This window comes from Helicoverpa armigera, chromosome 31 (genome assembly GCF_030705265.1).
Source record: "Helicoverpa armigera isolate CAAS_96S chromosome 31, ASM3070526v1, whole genome shotgun sequence".
Classification (NCBI taxonomy): domain Eukaryota; kingdom Metazoa; phylum Arthropoda; class Insecta; order Lepidoptera; family Noctuidae; genus Helicoverpa; species Helicoverpa armigera.
In genome coordinates, this window is record NC_087150.1 from 4495939 (window position 1) to 4516034 (window position 20096).

At 36.9% G+C, this 20096-nt stretch overlaps 3 protein-coding genes across 4 annotated transcripts in view; 2 read left to right on the forward strand and 1 right to left on the reverse strand.

Annotated features, from left to right (window-relative positions):
- Nucleotides 1-788: 788 nt before the first annotated feature.
- LOC110381654 (fibrous sheath CABYR-binding protein) lies at nt 789-13093 on the reverse strand. Of its 2 annotated transcripts, none has more exons than XM_064043278.1 (9): nt 12944-13093; nt 9048-9343; nt 8158-8272; nt 7395-7516; nt 6908-7026; nt 6365-6474; nt 5653-5751; nt 4973-5214; nt 789-4125 (listed from the first exon to the last, which is right to left on the reverse strand). In XM_064043278.1, the coding sequence occupies exons 2-9, from the start codon at nt 9114-9116 to the stop codon at nt 3904-3906; spliced, it is 1098 nt and encodes a 365-aa protein (XP_063899348.1). In that variant the 5' UTR covers nt 9117-9343; nt 12944-13093; the 3' UTR covers nt 789-3903. The 2 variants fall into 2 exon arrangements, with proteins under 2 accessions (XP_063899348.1, XP_063899347.1); XM_064043277.1 differs by lacking the exon at nt 12944-13093 and adding an exon at nt 12642-12864.
- A 366-nt stretch (nt 13094-13459) lies between these two features.
- Nucleotides 13460-17756, forward strand: LOC110381657 (uncharacterized). The gene is made up of 3 exons (XM_021342022.3): nt 13460-13708; nt 14182-14310; nt 14980-17756. The coding sequence occupies exons 1-3, from the start codon at nt 13538-13540 to the stop codon at nt 16168-16170; spliced, it is 1491 nt and encodes a 496-aa protein (XP_021197697.3). The 5' UTR covers nt 13460-13537; the 3' UTR covers nt 16171-17756.
- Nucleotides 17757-18817: 1061 nt separating this feature from the next.
- LOC126054349 (monocarboxylate transporter 12) overlaps nt 18818-20096 on the forward strand; it is a 34552-nt gene continuing 33273 nt past the window's right edge. The window contains exon 1 of the mRNA XM_064043422.1: nt 18818-19260. Coding sequence (XP_063899492.1) covers nt 19228-19260 — 33 coding nt within the window. The 5' untranslated portion in view covers nt 18818-19227. The remainder of the gene's footprint in view (nt 19261-20096) is intronic.

The following is a 20096-nucleotide window of genomic DNA, read 5'->3' on the forward strand; positions in this document are numbered from 1 at the left end:
AAAGTATCTAGTTTTTTTTGTGGGAGTAATAGGTACAGCAACTAATAATATGGCATTTGAAAAAAATGCTAATATTGCAGGACATCTCAGAAAAAAAATAAAAACTAAATACCAGAAAAAAAATTTTTTCGTCGAGACTAGTCGAGATTTTTTAACTTTTTCAATATAAATAGGTGCCTGAAATACATTTGAATCATAACCAAAAAACATGTAATGGAAAAAAATATTAAAAACGGAAATAAAACGTTTCTTTGGTTTCTATGGACTTTTCTCGATTTTCAATATTTTTCGAAAACTATGATAGATAACGTCACCGGAGTTTTATTAGGGGATTTGTTCGATTTCTACCTTTCTAAATAGCATATAAAATGAGGATGTCCGCGTTTGAGGCAAAATTACACACTGTGCGACGTCACTTTTTGACAACTTGACAACATGATACTGGCTGTTTTGGTCATATTTTATCAAGATATCAAAAAGCATACAGTCAGGTGTCTTCATTTTTTTTGCTTTTCAATGGTTGGTCAAAAGTATTCAGTATATAACTGGGTTGAGGAAACCAGATAGGCAGTCGCTCCTTGTAAAGCACTGTACTCAGCTGCATCCGGTTAGCCTGGAAGCCGACCCCAACATAGTTGGGAAATTGCTAAGCAGATGACGTGTAAGAAAAAAAAAACGGTTGAACTATGATTAAAATTTTCAAAATCCACCACAAACATCAGCTATAAAAACTAGTAATCATTAAACATAATTAATATAATAATGTTGAGACTAATTAAAAGAAAAAAAAAACTTCATTTATTTATTATATTGGGTTCTTCTTAATGTCAAACAACTAAAAGGCGGCAAAAATAATTCTGACAAAACTCGGGACAGATGCTGTCAAAATCTGACAGGCGCTGTCAGTCTGACAGCTGCTGTTAAATATGATGTCCACTTAAAATGGCGTTTTTCTCAACGCTAATAAACGCGAATTGATATTGAAATTATAATAATAAAGAGGTAAACTTTGAGTTTGTGACGTTTTACACTGTATTTTATCCGGGTGCTGGAAGTAATTCCTTCTAGACGCGGAAAAAAGCTTGTTTTTCGTCATTTTCGTTTTCTCAGAATTATCTTTCACGCATTAACCTATACAGACGGCACGTTAAAATTTAGACAACAAATCATTTAGTGTGCGTCTGTCCTAAATATATTTTTAAAATCCTTACTTGGGGACATAGGCGTATATAATGTAATAACAAATAATAATTTTTAATGCACTAATATTGTTTTTTTTTGGTGTGTAATCTTAAAAGAGACTAACGATTACCGTTTCATATGATTACCGAAAGGTAACATGACGAAATTCTTGGACATTCTAAACAACGGTTAAAAATGAATTAATTAAGAGTAAAAATTCATTTAATTTCATTGATATACGCCAATAGAGTAAAAAAATGTAAGGAATTCAACATTTTAATTTTTAAGTTTACACACCAAAAAAAAAACATTGAAAAAATACTAACCAAGATTTTATCACTAGAATTAACAAAATTAATAAAAATAATAATAACTAAAAACCAAAATTTTCATTTTAAGACTATCTTTTGACGTTTGAAAAACTTTTCAATTTGACTTAATTCGTAATTATAGAAAATTGTATAGTGGAAGGGGACGACCAGAGAAACGATGGATGGATTGTGTGAAAGTCGATATGGTGAGAAAGAATGTTACTTGTGAGATGACGGCAGATAGAAGAGTATGGATTAATTATAAAATTATTATCTTTATTGAAAGATGTAATAGCTAATATTTTATCCGGGTACGGGAAGTTGTTTCTTAAAAACGCGGGTACAAAACTGTTTGTTCATCTTATATGCAAAAATTACTGAATGGATTTCGTTGATACTTGACAGTAATATAGCATATACATGAGAATAAAATATAGGCTTCTTTTTATCCGGGTGCGGGAAGCATTTATCTTAGGACGCAGGTGAAACCGGGGGCAGAATCTAATGCATTTATGTTTTTCTACACTTATGAATTTAGTCAATATAGGTAATATTATTGAAAAAAAAACGGTAAAAAAATCGGTTTTAAAAACCCGTCATTTACGAAAAACTACAAGAATCCCTGTTAAATGTAAAACTTAAAGAGTTAAATTAAACCTTTTTTTACAAGTAAAAAAAAGAAACATAAAACTTATTTTTTCAAAACTTGATATTTCAAAAACAGACAGCATTTGACCATTTTGAAATAATTGCTTTACTTGCTTTACTCAAAATTAATTGAAAAAAAAAGGTTTTTAAATTGACAATCAGTGCAGATTAAATAAAGATTTTGGATCGTATACTAAAATATTTCAAAGTTTTTGAAAACTCAAGTTTTGAAAACGTCAATTTTGTTTAAAACTATTCAGAAATAAGCATACCATAGTTTAAATTTTATTTTCCCTAGCACTATTTCAGATATCAAATTCATTTATCGTGTCTTGTCTGAAATTTAATATTGTTTGCAAATATCCTTTTTTTTATGAAAACTAGAATTTTAAGAAAACAATAAAAAATAAAATAGGAATTATTATCGATTTGTTTCTCAACACTGGTTTTAATTTTTATTATTTGAAATATAAAATATTATTATCCAGTCTTGCCAAGGGGTATTGGGTAGCCCGGGTAACTGGGTTGAGGAGGTCAGATAGGCAGTCGCTCTGTGTAAAAGACTGGAAGCCGACCCCGACATAGTTGGGAAAAGGCTATGCAGACGATGAATTAAAAAAAACAAATTGAAACTCTTAATTTCGCTAATTTTCATTTATATTCCCGCTTTTATAATCCGTTATAAATATCTTTGACAAAAATGAAAAAAAAAAAACCTAAATTGCTAATTTAATCTAAAAAAAAAAACAATTTCAACTTGACGTTTCCACTTCTGTCAAAAATTCAGACAACAGATTATAAAAAAATCGCGCCAAAATTCCCAGAGAGATAAAAAAGAGGATTTAATTTGAAAATAAAAAAGGTATCTATACTAAAATATAGCCTAACCCAAAAGACTGTATAAAGGTACGTTTACCACGCCTTAATGTGCATTTTTTTCAATATTATACATGTTTTTTTGTTATCAATATACAATACGAATTTTATTTTATTTTTTAAACTACTTTTTATCGGCCGTCCCCAATATTTTATCTACTTACTAGAGATACAATTTTGACATAAGCCCCATATAGGTAATGTCAAATTCCTATCTCTATTAGGCAAAAGAACAGATAGATAGAATATTGAAAACGGCCGTAAATCCTTAAAAATTCAATGGACAGCCGTATTTAGGCTCTTTTCGTATTTTTTTCGATATTTGAGACAGATTCAAGTCTTTTCAATTTTCATATTGGAAAAAGGAGTCTTAAAAACAATAAAATAAAATGAATTGTTTTGTCACCTTGAATTGTGACATGATAAAACATATCCGGAATTCCGGATCCTGATTTTGAAATCTATAACTGAATTTACAGAGTTCAAGTAGCGAGTGACCAATCTGGATCCGGAATTCCAGATTTTTCACGGATTTCTGTATTCAAAATTCATTAAAACAATCAAGTCTAGTCTCAAATTGAAAAAAAAAAGTTAAAAACTATTCTATTATTTTTACGAGCTAAATATTCACATAATAATGTTACCATACATCATTTTTACACTATCATATTTTTTTTTGTAATTTTTTTTCACCATTATTATTTCCAAAAAAAAAATGCAAATTTTCAAAAAATGGAAATATCACAAACTTCAAACTATACACAATGCTGTAACGAGGCAGTATACAAAATACTTTCAACCTGTTCAGTGTTGCCAGAAAATTTGTACACGGGCAATTATTTTTACCAAAAAGGTTTTTTTCATTAGCCAAAAACACCTATTCGACCTACTTGGCGGAGTTTTTTCTCTGTACGTTGACCTTTTCTGTTTTTGTTTTGTCTTTTTTTTCTGTCTTGTCTATGGGCTTGGGTTTGTCTGCCTTGGGTTGGGCGGCTGGTTTGTCTATGGTTGCTGTTGGTTTTTTGGGTTTATTCGCCTTTGCTGCCGCGGCGTAGTTTATTGGTTTAAAACCGGTTGATTGGGTGTCTTCTAAGGTCGCTGGAGATGGCTGTGAAAGATAAATTCAATGGTTATTTTTCGTAGTTTTAAAAAGTCGTGGTGGCCTAGTGGGTAAAGAGCCAACCTCTCGAGTATGAGTGTGTTCGATTCCAGGTCAGGCAAATGAAGTAAATATACTACGATTATAATATACAAAAAAATATTTTTGTGTTTATAATTGATTGAACCAAAAACTACTGAACCGATTTGAAAAATTCTTTCACTGTTGCGGCACTACACTGTTCCCGAGTAACATAGGCTATATTTTATCCCGATACGAGCAGTAGTTCCCACGGGACGCGGTTGAAACCGCGGGAAAGCGTCTAGTCCCTACTAATATTATAAATGCGAAAGTAACTCTGTCTGTTACGCTTTCACATCTAAACCACAAAACTGATTTTAACGACATTTGGTACAGAGATAGAGTTGACCTTGAGAAAGAACATAGGATAGTTTTTATCGACGACCTTATGTCGGTCGCCGTCGACGCTGGATGCAGGTCGCCTCCAACAGGTATCTGTGGAGATCTAAGGGGAGGGCCTATGTTCAGCAGTGGACGTCCGCCGCCTGAGATGATGATGATGATAGTATTTTTCCCGGACTTTTGAAGAATTCTCTTGGAAACGCGATATAACCGAAGCTATACTCTATCCATGGAAGCAAGAGCTAAAAGGTAAACAAAGAATGACACTTTTTCAAGATGGCGGTATAACCCGACCGATGACAAAACCTCACATTTTTGTGTAAAATGTTCGCAGTATCTGTGATTTTGTCATCGGTCGGGTTATATCTTTCTTTGTTTGCTCTGCTTCCGTGGATAGAGTATAGTAATGAATAAATTACCATATTTAAGTTACCTTAACATCACTCTCTTCACTTTTCTCTTCAATCTTAGTTTCACTCTTAACAGTCTTAACTTCTTTCTTCTTAGGCGTTACTTTAGTCTCGGATTTCACCGTTTGCGGCTTAGCCTTGCTCTTCACTTCTGTTTTGAGTGGTTTCTTCGTGTCTATCTTAGCTTTTGAAGGCTTGTCTTTGGGTCTCTTGTCTATGTCCGCTGCACTGACTTCCGGTGGATCTTTTTGTGGTTGTACTGAGTCTAAAAAGAAGAAATGAGACATTAAAATTTATTTTTATGTGATGAAACACTTCTTAAAAGTCATGTCTAAGTAACAGACGCACGGGTCGATCGATCATAAGGTTAAGCAACGCTTAGAGTGGCAAGTACCAATGCAACTTTTCTAAGATTGTATGTACTTTCTAAGTATATTTTGGACACCAATGACTGTGTTTCAGATGGCACGTTAAACTGTAGGTCCAGGTTGTCATTTCAACATCTTTGACAGTCGCTATGGGTAGTCAGAAGCCAGTAAATGTGACAACCAGTGTTGCAAAGGAGTATTGGGTTGTCCAGGTAACTGGGTTGAAGAGATCAGATAGGGCAGTCGCTCCTTGTGGCACACTGGTACTCAGCTGCATCCGGTTAGACTGGAAGCCGACCCCAACATAGTTGGGTTTAGGCTAGGCGGATGCTTACCTTCTGTTTTGTCTTGTTCCGTGTGTGTCGGCGTGTGTGTTGTCGTGTCTTCTGCGCTTGGCTGTGTGACTGGAGCTGGGGCTGTTTCTTGTCTTTCTTCTGAAAATGAGAAGAAGAATATTATCTGTGGAGATCTAAGGGGGAGGCCTATGTTCAGCAGTGGACGTCCTTTAGCTGAGATGATGATGATGATATTATGAGTAAAACTACAACCTAAAATCGCAATACGGAAGCAATACATATGTTCTTATACAATAAAAATTCACTGGAAAATTTGAAAATTGAAATTCGATATCGTATTATTATTCTCTAGCGGTTTTCCCGCGGTTTCACCCGCATCTCGTGGGAACTACTGCCCGTACCGAGATAAAATATAGCATTGGTTACTCGGAATGAGTGTAGCTTTCTAACAGTGAACGGATTTCTAAATTTGGTCTAGTATTTTAAGTTTATGCATTACAAACAAACAAACAAAAATACAATATTTACCGCTTTATAATATTTCTGTAGAAAACATTGTTAATAGGTTCTTATAACCTACATCCCGACTTCTTCTTCCTAGCAATAACACATTGCAAGTGGTGAAGGGCGGGCGTTTTGGAATCTGACTTTTGAAAATTTTGACGTTCAAAAAGTGCTAATAATATCTTCACCAGTCGGATAGTTTTTTTAATACATATTTTATTATTTAAGAAACGGTATAAGTATGTACCTGTGGCACCGGCTAGCGGCCTGGTGGGCACGAACTCAGCGGCGAGGGGGTTGAGCGTCGATCGGGAGACCGTCTCCTCCAGGGATAGAGACGATGCCCCGTTACTTGTTCTGTAAACGAGAGAATAGGGTCAAAGTTAGAGTCAAGATCGAAGTAAATATATACGCCAAAGTAATTAATAATCAAAGTAAATACGCCTAAATAAAAGTCCTAATCAAAGTAAATATATAAGCCAAAATAAAAGTCAAATCATAGTGAAATCTAAGCCAGTTGTCAAAATCAATCTAGCTATCATACAAGCACTACTTCCATAACCAGTTAAGAGATAAAAATAGATCAGTTATTAATTCAAAGAAGGCCGAAAATCAGCACTTTCTGATAAAAAGTAGAATCAGTAAAAACCACTTTAAAACTGGTTATTTAACTAAACGACTAGGCCGATAAGGAGTGGGAGCTAGCTACTCACGTGTGATAGTGACAGCATCGCTTCAAACTAGTCATTCAACCAAACGGCTAGGCGGATAAAGAGTGGGAGCTACTCACGTGGGATAGTGGTGGTTGTGTGCGTTGTGTGGTCGGTTGTGTCTCTCGCGCTGCTCGTCTTCGAGCATCGCTTCGATGCACTGCTCCATTAGGGCTTCCTCTTCTAACTGTTGCATAACCTGCAGAGTTAACATAATAGTTTAATTAGATTGTGTGATAAACTGTTTAGATTGGGTGACCAGACGTAACCCCAAATACGACCGTCAACTCCATACAACCCCACTCACTCCCACACCGTCCCTTCCCTCCCACTCCATCACTCTTTCTTCCCACCCCCATCTCTTTCCCTCCTCCACTTTCCTCATACCATCTTCCACTCCAAATCCACTCACCTCACTCTTACCTTCCTTACTTACCCCTTACCTCCACCCAACCTACATATTTTTCCACTCAAACTCCCCCAACTCAAACACACACTACTCCCAACTCACACACCACACACCACCCCAACTCCCCACCACACCCAACTCACACTCCCCCAGCTCACCTGCTTATCGAACTCCTCCTCGTTCTCCATCCACATGTAGTCAGCGAAGTCGTCGGGCTGCGGCTGTGCCGGCACGGGCGGGTACGCCGCCGGGGGGTAGTAAGCTCCTGCCATTACGTAGCCTGGGAATATAACAAAGAAAACAATGTATAAATACTTAAAAATGCCTCTTTTCGTTGGAATTTTACAACTCAAGAACAGGCTCATTTATCCAAACCAAATGTTTAGGCTTTGTTCGTCCTATTTAGTAGATGGTTTATGTGAAGTCTGCACAAAATCGGTCGAGCGGTTCTTTATTTATCACATTTTATGTAACAAAATGGTGGACGTACCGCGGGTCATTAGTATGTAAATATATAAATTAATAAAATCATGCTTCTCTGTGTGAGAGGAGGCCGCAACCCAGGAGTCTTCTTTTTCTTATCGAGTGAGCTGCAGGTTTAATCACCAAACAAGCCCTAGTGTCAGAGTGTACTCAACTCCGCCTGACGGGCTCTGACGTGGAATTGTAACAACGACTGCTACTGAGTAGCATTCGGGGACACCGGCGACACGTGCCCTCCCAAGCACGGGTGTGTAACACCGACCACTTCCAGGATTCCTCGCCTTTCCAGGCTGCTTTGTAAAAGTTTCTATAACCTACAAAACCTACCCGGGTAACTGGGTCAAGGCGGCAAGATAGGTAGTAGCTCCTTGTGGCACGCTGGTACTCAGCTGCATCTGCTGGAAGGTGTTAAATCAAAAGTCTAGGCAGTGCCCTTACCAGGCATATGCGCTCTTGGAATATGAACAGGGTAGACTGGGGGCCGATGGATTCCCGCGTCGCCGCTTCCGACCACGCCGCCGCCCACGCCACTGTCTATGATCACGCCGTTTGGCTGGAAAATCGTACACAGATATTTATCTATACTAATATTATAAAGAGAAGAAAAAATTGTTTGTTTGTATATCATCGGCAGGGATCTTGACCGCTGACCTTCACCTGCGCAGAAGTGATTTATTGGGTCCCTTTTGTGGTATGAAGTGAGGCGCGGGGGCGGGCTAAAGCGGTGATTGGCCCGCAGCGTATCGCGTCATAGCCGTCACTCGGGATTGGTTCTTTGCTGCGCAAAGCGATCTCTACTCTTTCGCCGAGCGCTCAAGTTCCGTGCCGGTATCATAATGGATAAACTCAAAATTGACTAAACCGATGTGAAAAATTCTTTCACTGTTGGAATAAAATAATAAATTTAGAAGGAGAGATTCTACCAATAATTTTCGCAATCAATATGTACTTGATGTCGCGAGTCCACAGCTAGCATGTGTTCGCGCGGCGGTTGCAGTGTCGCGGACATGTTAGTAATGTTCGCGCGCAATGTGTTACTGTTTGCTACAGCGAGTACACCACGAGATACATGCGGTGTGCGACAATGCCACACCAAGGGGGAATCTCGCTTTAAAGTTGCCATATATCTTCTACACAATCCACACTAATATAGTACGAAGGAACTACAGAACCGATTTGAAAAATTCTTTCACTGTTGGAAAGCTACACTCTTCCCGAGTAACATAGGCTATATTTTATCCCGGTACGGGCAGTAGTTCCCACGGGACGCAGGTAGTAGTTCCCACAAGACGCGGGTAAATAGCTACTAAAATAATTAATTCACATACCTGCCACTGGCCGTTTTCCTCGTTGCCATAATAAGCTCCAACGTTAGCAGTCGTCTCCGGTATTTTCATATTTTTAAAATTAAAATTCTTCTATCCACTTAAACACTAATTAAAATTAACGAAAAAAAAAAACTTAAAACTTTATTTTAATTATCTATACTTAATGAGTTGAAACTTATTGGTGGGTAGTATTAAAATTTGAGCGAGTTTCTAGCAAGGGAGGGTAGGGTAAAAATAAATGTTTCAATTTGTTTCGTGTGTATGGTGGCTATCTTCATTTCTGGTGTTCTCGGCAACTGGAAAGAAAAAAAAAGTTGTTAAAAAGTTGCGCAACTGTTGCGCGATAGTTGCGCCACTAAAGATAAAACTTCATCTTTTTCGATGAAACTTGTTTATAAAACAATCTTATGAATCAAAATAACATAATGGACTTCTATCTATTTGTGTTGCTGGGGAGTTTGTTGCGCCACTTCTTCTTCCCAGCAATAACACATAGAAAGTGGTGAAGGGTGGGCGTTTTGGGGACTGTCTTTTGTAAATTTTGACGTTCAAAAAGAGCTGTTTTGCAGCCAAGTTTGAATAAATAACTTTGAGTTTATCCCAGTATACTCTTTCCGAGTAACATAGGCTATATTTTATCCCGGTACGGGCAGTAGTTCCCTCAGGAAGCGGGTGAAACCACTGGCAGAAGTTAGTATTGTAATAATTTTATTATATGTACTTACAATAACGTCTAATAATAATGGCTGACATAATAATATAGTCTTGTATAAGCAATGAAAGGCTAACTTTTTCTAAACAAGACCCATCAATGATGTTATGTTATGACTAGCTTCCACCCGCGGTTTCACCCGCGTGCTATGGTCACTACTTCCCGCACCTGGATAATAAGTAACCATGGAGGAAGGAAAGATCACGTTAAACTGTAGGTCACGGCTGCCATTGAACATCCTTGACGGGTAGTTAAGAGCCAGTAAGTCTGACACCAGTCTAACCAAGGGGTATTGGGTTGCCTGGGTAACTGGTTTGAGGAGGTCAGATAGGCAGTCGCTTCTTGTAAAGCACTGGTAGCAAGCACACTCAGCTGAATCCGGTTAGACTGGAAGCCGACCCCAACATAGTTGGGAAAAGGCTCAGAGGATGATGCTACAAGGCAGGTAGGTCAGGCGCCTTCTTGTAGCTCAAGCAACGTACGGTAGACGTGATCAGTTACTAGAACTAACGAGACGTTCGGGTTTCTTGTCAAATCAAAACCAATCTGTCAAAGATTGGTCTTGATTGAATGTTATTTTGAAAATAATGGGCGAGTTCTATAGAAGGCGTGTAAGGCTGGAGCTAGTAACGTTCCTTGCCCCCTCGCAACGCATGTTGTCGCGCTACTTTCTTAGAAGATTTTGCGTTAAGACATCTCTGCTAGTCATCATCATCATCAGTCTATCGCAGTCCACTGCTGGACATAGGCCTCTCCAAGTGCACGCCACTGAGATCGATTTTCGGCTTCTCGCATCCAGCTCCTGCCAGCCGTTTTGCGCAAGTCATCACTCCACCGTGCCTGAGGACGTCCTACACTACGCTAGTCATTTGGTTCTATATGTAAGTACCCTAGTTTCCTCAATAAATGGGCTATCTAACAGAAAGAAAATTTTCAGTTTTCTCTAATCCCAAAACATGCGATAGACAGGTTATAGAAAAACGTTTTTAACTATAAGCAATTTAACCAAATATTACATCATTTTTGCATCTTGCATTTAAAACTTCAATAACTATCTTATTGTAAATATTAATGCAATTTATTGTGATAAGCTTGTCAAATTACTATATTATGAACTAGTTTTAAGCAGTTTTTTTTTACATTTCCACAACAGTTAGGTAGTGCAGGATTGTTAGACGAAGCTACCGCAGCCCTGGTACATAAAGGGCTTAAGAAGGAACATGATGGTTTTTAGTCAGTAATGCCCATTTTCACCAACAAATACCTAAATTAAGGGATCCCCTAAGAGCATTTACGGAACACTTAATAAGAATTTAGTTTTCACCAAAGTTTAGGTATCCCTTATACATAGTTATTTATGTCAAAATTGGGAGAGCCCTTATTCTAAGTGGCACTTAGATTAAGAGATTGTTGGTGAAAACGGGCATAAGAGTCTAAAACTCCCTCACGCTGCACCCACAGCGGTTCATTTGAAGATTTCCCAACAAAACAAAAAGGTCAGTTAAGTACTAATGTAACTTTTCTAACTTATAACTGAACTTTACAAGTTTGAAATCGCCATTCCAACACAAATAAGCATGGTGATTAACACTCATTGCTTCTCTGTATGAGAAGAGGCCACAGCATACACGTGGGACAGTGAAAACGCTGATAATTCAGTAAGATTAATTTATAATATTATTCAATCTTTAAAATTGTCATTGAACATCTTTGGTAGTATTTACGTGTAGTCAGAAGCCAGTAAGTCTGACAACCAATCTTACCAAAGGGTATTGGTTTGCAGGGCTAACAGGGTTGAGGAAGTCAGATAGGCAGTCACTCCTTGAAAATTACTGGAATTCAGCTGCATCCAGTTAGACTGGAAGCCAACCTCATCATAATTAGGAAAGGGCTAGGAAGATGATGATGATATTAAATATTTAAAACATTGATTGGAGTAAACAAAATATTGTCTACAATATTATTGTTACAGCTCATACCTACATCTTTATTTTAGTTTTCATCCTATATCAGTCTCCATGGTAAAATGATAGCTGCAGAAATACCATGGCAACTTAAATAAAGAATACATAAACTAATGATGATATATTTCTGTTAAATTAAATTCATATAAATGATGCCTATTCCTATAAAAGATAAGAAAGGGAAGTCCTGAACTAAAAATGATGTTTGGCTTAGGCAGACAGATAATTTTCCCGCTTAAAACCTACTTCTAAATACAAAAAATTAAAACCTTGGTGGAATTCAAGATTAAAAGAGGTTGGTTTAATTATTTAATAGACTTTTTAATATGTATATTATTACTAATGTAACCTAGAACTATAATTTTATTCATTTCATCTCATTATCATTCAAAATCATGCTTCAGTGATAAACTATGTTGAGGAAAAAAGGTCATGCATTGGCTGAATAAAAGTATAACCTTTGCATGTGTACATTACAATTAAAAAGTTATAAAAACAATATGTCGACTCATTTCGCAGTTCCAATAAGATTTTGCAAACTTAATAATATTATGAAATTGAGTGTCAACAAATGAAAGGTGTCCTGATTAAATAAATATTCAACTTTCTACTTTAGGCGGAACTTTCCACGTACGCTATTTACAACAGATACTCCGTTCAGATGTAAATAAAAAATAAAAACGAACAACAGTGCATATGACATGCCAAAAATAGATCAGCCTAGAAACTAAAATAATTAATTGACCGACTTTCGTTATAATCGATTTTATATCGGAATCGCTCACCGAGACGTTCGTGAACATGTACGATTACAAATCTAGCGTCAACACCGTGTAAATGCAATTTAATTCGGGAAATATCCAACCGTCTGCACGTGTGCGTTGCGATAGCTACGTAATCTAGATTTAAGATACTCACTCATTTGACGCACTTTTAGTGCCTACAACGACTTGTAACGTGATCAACGTCCTCAAAATTTGTTTTGTGTAAAACTGGTGCACAAATAACTATAAAATAAGCACTATAACCTCCAATTATCACAATCCACACACAAGATCTCCAGCCCGTATTCGTGGCGGAAATGGCGACCGCTCTGAAGTCTGCGCGCTCCGACGTGCACGATCTACGCCCAACTTCGTTATAAAATACCAACCGGCGTTTTTTTATGAATTCGCATGGATTATTTATACTGAAATAAATGTAAATAAGGATAATATTACCTTTCTACTAGACAATCATACTCTTGTAAATTTAGCTGAGCCAAAAGAGTTGTCAAAATGACGAGTGAGTTCTTCGTTCAAATTATTTAATGGCTTTCTTGCATATTTTTGTGGTATTATATTTTATGGCATTACAGGTCAATGTTTTTTTAAATAGTCATCGCCAAAATAAGTTTAATGCAAACTCGTTACTGTAATCATTCCTGTGCAATAAAGAAAGTCAAAACATAGCAGCTTTTTAATTAACCTGCATGATCTCTTTGAAAATCCTCTTATTTTGAACGCACCATTATTACAGACCAATCCTTTCTAAGCAGTATCTGTATCCAAGCCTCATTTTGCATATCAGTATAAGCAGAATTCCATTATAACAACTAAAATTCTTTATTTAGATCCAAGTTATATAAAATAAATTAAACAATCTCATTTAACAATACTGACTGTATCAGATTTTGTTATGATTTTTTTTTAAACTGCCGTACAAAGGAGCGTGTTCTTATCAATACCTAAACGTCAAATCTTCCAACTGTCATGTCATGTCATGTTATTGTTGATTTTTTGTCGGCGTGAAAAGTTGTTTACTTACTGAAAATAATGAGTGAAAACGTACAGGAAGATAAAATGTCTGCGCCGTTTACTAAACTGAATGCCCCTATCAGTAGATTGGCGGTCGTATGCCGCGGCTGTTTGGCAGAATCGGGGGAAATGAAGAATATGTATGAATGGGGCTTGTACGAAGATTATTTTACTATTACTGCTATTGAGGTAGGTTTTAAATTAAGAACTGGCTGTTTCCCGCTTTTTTAACCATATCCTGAGAGAACCACAGACTAGAGTCTCAAGGAATATCCTTCTCAGCCATAACAGAAGTGGTAAAGGGTGTTCTGGGGGCTGTCTTTTGTAAATTTTGACGTTCAAAGTGCTGTTTTACAGCCAAGTTTGAATAAAAGATTTTGAGTTCTGAGTAAATAAATTAATTTTATACCTCCTTTTCCCATTTAATTTTAAACGGTACCTAAGTTAATATGTTAAGTGTAAAGACTGTAAAAGGTGTCAATAAACTTATATTTTTTTATGTAAAAAAAAAGTACTTTTACGGATTTTATCGCGGTTGTACTAGTAGTAACTCTGCCCCTAACACGACCCACTGACCAGTTTAATAATAAGTAGTTTTATCAAAATGTATGATATTTGCATAAATGTCTGAAATTAACATTATTCTTTTATTTTTACCACAGACATCTAGAAGAGCGGGCATATCCGAGCTCCTATGTTCCACCTGTGAGGCTGCCATGATGACCTGCAAGCAGTTCCGGGAACGATGCCAGCTGTCTGACAAGATACTGAAGACTTCACTCATAGCTAAGGTAAGCTCACCAGCCAAGCCTTTTCACAACTATGTTGGGGTCGGCTTCCAGTCTAACTGTATGCAGCTGAGTGCCAGGGTGTTATAGAGCGACTAACTGTCTGATCTCCTCCACCCAGTTACCTGAGCAACCTGATACATCTTAGCTCGGTTTTTTTAAACAGAAGTCATTTGCAAAAAAAATCATTCTGGTTCCTGACTACCTGTTGCAACTGCTATTTCACGCATAGAATTTTTAAAATTTTTGATATCACAAAATTGGGTCAGCCATACTTATCTATACTAATATTATAAAGAGGAAAACTTTGTTTGTTTGGTTGTAATGAATAAGCTCAAAAACTACTGAACTGTTTTTAAAAATTTCTGTCACCATTCGAAAGCTACATTAACCACGAGTAACATATATTTAGGCTATATTTTATCCCGGTACGGGCAGTAGTTACCACGGGACGCGGGTAAAACCGCGGGAAAACGGCTAGTGTCATATAATGTAGTACATGCACAATGTTTTTGTATGACCCAGCGACTACCGAGTGCAATGTATTTTTACATTGTATTGTACACGTATGGTTCACCCACTTTTTCTAAATAAAACATCTATTAAGCAAATACAATAAGCAAGTTTTTTTTGTCAATTTTCAAATCTAATTGTGTACAATTTTGTCCACAGTCAAAGAAGAAAGTGCAGAAATTCAGACGAAACCAAGTTACATGCATACTCCATGATCAGAAGTTAGCTGTCCTGATCACTGCACCAAAGACTGACTCTCGGATCAACCTGCCTTGTCCATATCATTGCAAAGACTGCTTCTTCAAAAAAACAGACTTGCAATCGCATTTGAAAAAAATGCACTGCGTATCCGACTCCTTTGAGATAGAGTTACAATATTACTGTCCGGAAGAAAACTGTGCTTACCATATAACTTCGGATAAAAATAAATGGTTTTCAGGCAGAAAGTTTCTAAACCAACATATTAATAAAGTTCACAAAACTAAGACTTTTCATTGCAATGAATGTAATCAATGTTTTGCCACCGAAACTGAATTTGTGAGACACTCAAAAATCTGTAACTTTGTCTTCATATGTCAAATTTGTGATACAAAATACAGTACGAATGAAAAATTAATGGTACACTTGAAGAGAAAACATCCAAATGTACACCAGTTGTATAAAAACGAGAAAGCGGAAAAGCGAAAATTGGAGCGAACTAAAGAAGCGAAGAGAGCGAAAAATCTACCTTCAGAAACCGAAATGGCGACAGCTACATTAATAACGACCGAAATAGACCCCAAAAGTATATTAGAAAATTGGAAATTTAATGAAAAAATACAGAAAAATGAGCTGACCTTCTGCGATAGTCCAAAAAAGTCTTCAGCTACTCAAATACCTGAAGACATTAAAAATGATGTGACCTTACCATCTTGGCAGTCGAATGAAACAAAGACAGATGAGATATCAACTCAAGTAGCATTTGAAGACCTTTTATCTTTAAAATCTCAGAACAGTGAAGATGAAATCTTTTTTTCAGAAGCCGTCTCTCTTTCTGACATTCAAACTCAGACTTTTCCAGTAGAATTCGGTCTCAGTCGCTCGAATAAAGAGACTCAATCTTGCAAGAATTCTGAAACTCAGTCCCCCGATTTGAGTATCAAAGAAACTCAGACTTGTTCGTGCCACTATGATTCTCCTAGGCCGAATTTTAGACTGTTTGATAGCCTGTCTTCTAGCCCGGCTAGTATAAATCATACTTCGACGGAAACTCAAACGGGTGACTCAAGGTTGGCTATCAAATCGGATGTATTACTAAGTTCGACTGAAACTCAAACTTGCTTTGATGAATTGAGCAGTGATAGTATATAGTATTTTAAAGGTATATCCCCCGGACTCGGAGACATTTAATGATTACTTAAGTCACTCCTGAGTGATAGATTCTCATAGAAATTCTGCACTAAGGAACGGCTTAAGTAACCATTAAATGTCTCTGAGTGTGTCCATAAGAGTAATAAATATATTCAATTTGAGTAAGCAAAATGGAGAGCAAAAATTCTATTGGTTGTTTAAAAACTTTTCAGCTCCGGTTTTGTTTAAACTTGCGATATAGTTGGTGACCGATTTTTTGTAGGAGAAAAGAAGAACAGACTGGTAGCAATAGTGCAATGTACACGTCCTACGAAAAGTCGGTCTGATGATCTTAATAAAATGTCCTAAAAAATTGGGGCAGTCTTCATAATTTTTAGGGTTCCGTACCCGAAGGGTAAAACGGGACCCTATTGTTTTCGCTCCTCTCTCTGTCCGTCCTCCCGTCTGTCACCAGGCTGTATCTCAGGAACCGTGATAGTTAGAGAGCTGAAATTTTCACAGATGATATATTTTTGTTGCTATAACAACAAATACTGAAAACTAGAATTGAATAAATATTTTGGGGGGCTCCCATACTACAAACGTGATTTTTTTGGCTCGTTTTATAAATAATGGTACGGAACCCTTCGTTTACGAGTCCGGCTCGCACTTCTCTGGTTTTTTTTTGGTGACTTTGGTCCAAGTTCACTAACAACATAAACGTCAGTTTTCTTAAAACGTCTGTTAACTATTTTCACGTTCAAAAAAGTTGTTTTAAGAAATAACAGTCGTTTATGTTACGGTCGGTTAACTTAGGCCTTAGGGTCCGTTCAGACAGACCGGCTCAGAGAGGAGAGCAAATTCTTAACACGTTGAAAATGGAGTACTTAGTATTTGAAGTAAGGTTTATTTTTGCATGCGCACTGCTTTTGTCATTAAGAATGCTCGAAGGCGCTCCGTGTGAAATATTAAGAGGAGCCGACCGGCTTCGATCGCGTATTTTTTCTTGACGTTTGGCTACTATTGCATGCTCTTTGATGCTCGCGCAGCCGATCGACTCCGGTCTGTGTGAAAAGAAAAATGCGCGCCGATGCTCTCCGAGCCGGTCTGTTTGAACGGACTCTTAGTTTTTGAGTTTAAAAAAAGACAAGTATACTATTATATCCTCCACAGTCGCACAAACACTTTTAAGTCTAAATATCCTAAGAATTATATTATAAGTAAGTATAGAAGAGTAATATATTCATTCTTAATACATAAAATATTTTTCTTTTAACTCTATATGTAAGTTCAACAGCATATCAACCTGCCTTTATCTGTCAAATGTCTTCAATAGATTTTCAACCTTATCACAATAGTGGAAGGTTAGTGTTCGTTCGGTATTTGACAGATTTGGGTAGGTTGACCAGGGGCCCGATTCTCCTAATTTTACTTCAGCGACATACGATTCACGTTCGACTGAGATCCGATCCCGACTCGATTACGATTGAAGCGTATGTGGCATTCCGCTATTTTTTCTTTGAAACGTTTTTATCCTTTTCTGTCATTCAATAATGAATCATTTTGTCTGCAAATGATTTACGATTGCAATATGATTGTAGAGCAAACTACCGTATAGACCAAAATCACCAAAATAGCAGACCAATCGCAAACCAATCGAATGTCGTTGGACTACGATTGGTCTTATATTAGTAGCAGAATGCCCGATATGGTTAAAACTGCTGTTTATTGCGATTAAATTTCTATTCAATTTTGGCATTATTAACTTAGGAGAATCGGGCCCCTGCTGGCATCTGTACCTCTCACAAAGAATTTGGTCGATTTCTGAGCAGCATTGTAAGAAATTAGTTATCTAAGAGAAAGTCTTTACTAATATAATAAAGAGAATTAAAAAAAAAATGTTTTCTTGTTTTTTTTTTTTTATTAATGCTCAATCCTTCTCCATGTGAGAGGAGGCCTGTACCTAGCAATGGGACGGTAAAAAGGCTGTAACAGAAACAGTTTTCCTGTAACTTAAATGATTTCACTGTTAGAAAGCTACACTCTTTCCGAGTAACATAGGCTATATTTTATCCCGGTACGGGCAGTCCCCACGGGACGCGGGTGAAACCGCGGGCAAAACGGCTAGTCTATACTAGAATATTCAGTTTGTTTGTTTGCGCTAATCTCATGAACGACGGCCGATTTGAAAAAAAAAAAACAGAATTAAGAATAAATGTTTCGGCCCAGCAGGGCCAAGGCCTGCCGGGGTTGCGGGATTGTTCGATAGAGTTACAGCGGCCCTGGTACATAAAAGGCCTACGAAGGAACATGGTGGGTTTTAGTCAGTAAGAGTCTGACACTCCCTCACGCTGCACCCACAAGCGGGAGGAGTCATTTGATGATTTCCCACCAAAAAAAAAGGCCTACGACAGCTCCGTAGCGCTGCTACGTCGTAGCATGAGAAGACTACGCCGTAGTAGTTCGTAACATTTTTATATGTGCTTTTAAAATTACGAATCGAACCGCGAAAAAGACAATTGCCAACACAAAAAAATGCTAACATTTTCCCAATTTTCCCCACCAACATATACATACTCATTCACTCACTCACGAACGAACGAAAGAACTAAAACAGAACATTCACTCAAATATCGATTATCCTACTGCGCAGACTCGGTCCTCATAAATACATTAGTTCGTAACACGTCTAGACGGACATACATACAATTTTATACCGAAAAAAATAATCAAAAAAATACCAAAAAAATAATAAAAAAACGCGCGAAAAATTAGTACTAAAAAGAACGCGATAGAAATTTTTCATCTGTGTTAAAAATGTCGGTTTGCAAGCCGTGATAGAATTAACAATAAAAACATAGAAAAAGGAGATTTTTCTTACAAAAATATTGATAATTTGGTGGAATTTCGTATTGTGGGGTTTTTGAAAATAGTTAAAACGGCTTCTTTAAAGGATATTGGTTATTTTAAACAAATGTATAGCACGGCTCATGCCGTCCAAAAAAGTGCGTTTAAATTAGAGTGCACAGAATCTGAAGACCACTTTAATTGTATATCTTTGCCTCCCGATATAAAGCAATGTCGCTGCCTCGAGAATTCCATTTTAGTCAGGTAAGTAATACATACTTTTTACAGGTCAACTTTTTTTGCACAAAAAAACAACGTCTGTACCTGCCATTATGTACATATAAAAAAATTAAATAAAAAAAGCGACGGTGGGACGAATTTTTTGACTGTTTTACGCTTTTCGATATAGTTTTTAGTTTTACTACGATGTATTTTTTTATTTTTTGGTACCTAAATGTGGTAAATAAAATAAAAGTTACATAAAAAGGACTATAAATCGTAAATCTAATTTCAAAAGTGACGTTCGTGTAAGCAAAGGTATTAATATTCAGCCAGTAATGTCATTGGCGATTGCAATTTGCTGCATCTAGGTAGTTCCTAGGATGACCTAAATAGCAGTTCATTGCCCTTTTACGAAGTAGGTCTAACTAACCAGATTTACACCTGTCTATGCAACAATCAGTAACTAAAGCTATATTTTGATGAAAAACAACTGTCAAAAATTGAATTTAGAATCTTGAGCTTCGAAATCACGGCTTTATTCAATATGCTATCTACCTATCTCTTGTTTTGCATAGCAGAGATAGGAAGATATTACTTGTACCTATCATCATCTCCCGAGCCTTTTCCCAACTATGTTGAGGTCGGCTTACAGTCTAACCGGGTGCAGCTGAGTACCAGTGTGCTACAAGGAGCGACTGCCTATCTGACTATTACTTGTATGGTGCTATCAAAAGTCTATGTCTAGTTTATGATTTAATATTGGAAACGGCTGATTTTCACATGGTCCAAATGAATCTTAGAATTTATTTATCTCTTAAAAACTTTAACAGCATTGACAGAAGCTATTCTCTTCATTATTTTTTCTATATTTTAATGGA

Bases quoted from the DNA above. Each gene is read 5' to 3' on its own strand.
- LOC110381657 (XM_021342022.3), top strand. From the start codon at position 13,538: ATGAGTGAAAACGTACAGGAAGATAAAATGTCTGCGCCGTTTACTAAA. The intron at 13,709-14,181 runs GTAGGTTTTAAA...TTTTTACCACAG, and splicing joins TTACTATTACTGCTATTGAG to ACATCTAGAAGAGCGGGCAT. The intron at 14,311-14,979 runs GTAAGCTCACCA...TTTTGTCCACAG, and splicing joins AGACTTCACTCATAGCTAAG to TCAAAGAAGAAAGTGCAGAA.
- LOC110381654 (XM_064043278.1), bottom strand. From the start codon at position 9,116: ATGAAAATACCGGAGACGACTGCTAACGTTGGAGCTTATTATGGCAAC. The intron at 7,027-7,394 runs GTGAGCTGGGGG...TTAACTCTGCAG, and splicing joins AGGAGGAGTTCGATAAGCAG to GTTATGCAACAGTTAGAAGA. The intron at 6,475-6,907 runs GTGAGTAGCTCC...TCTCGTTTACAG, and splicing joins CACAACCACCACTATCCCAC to AACAAGTAACGGGGCATCGT.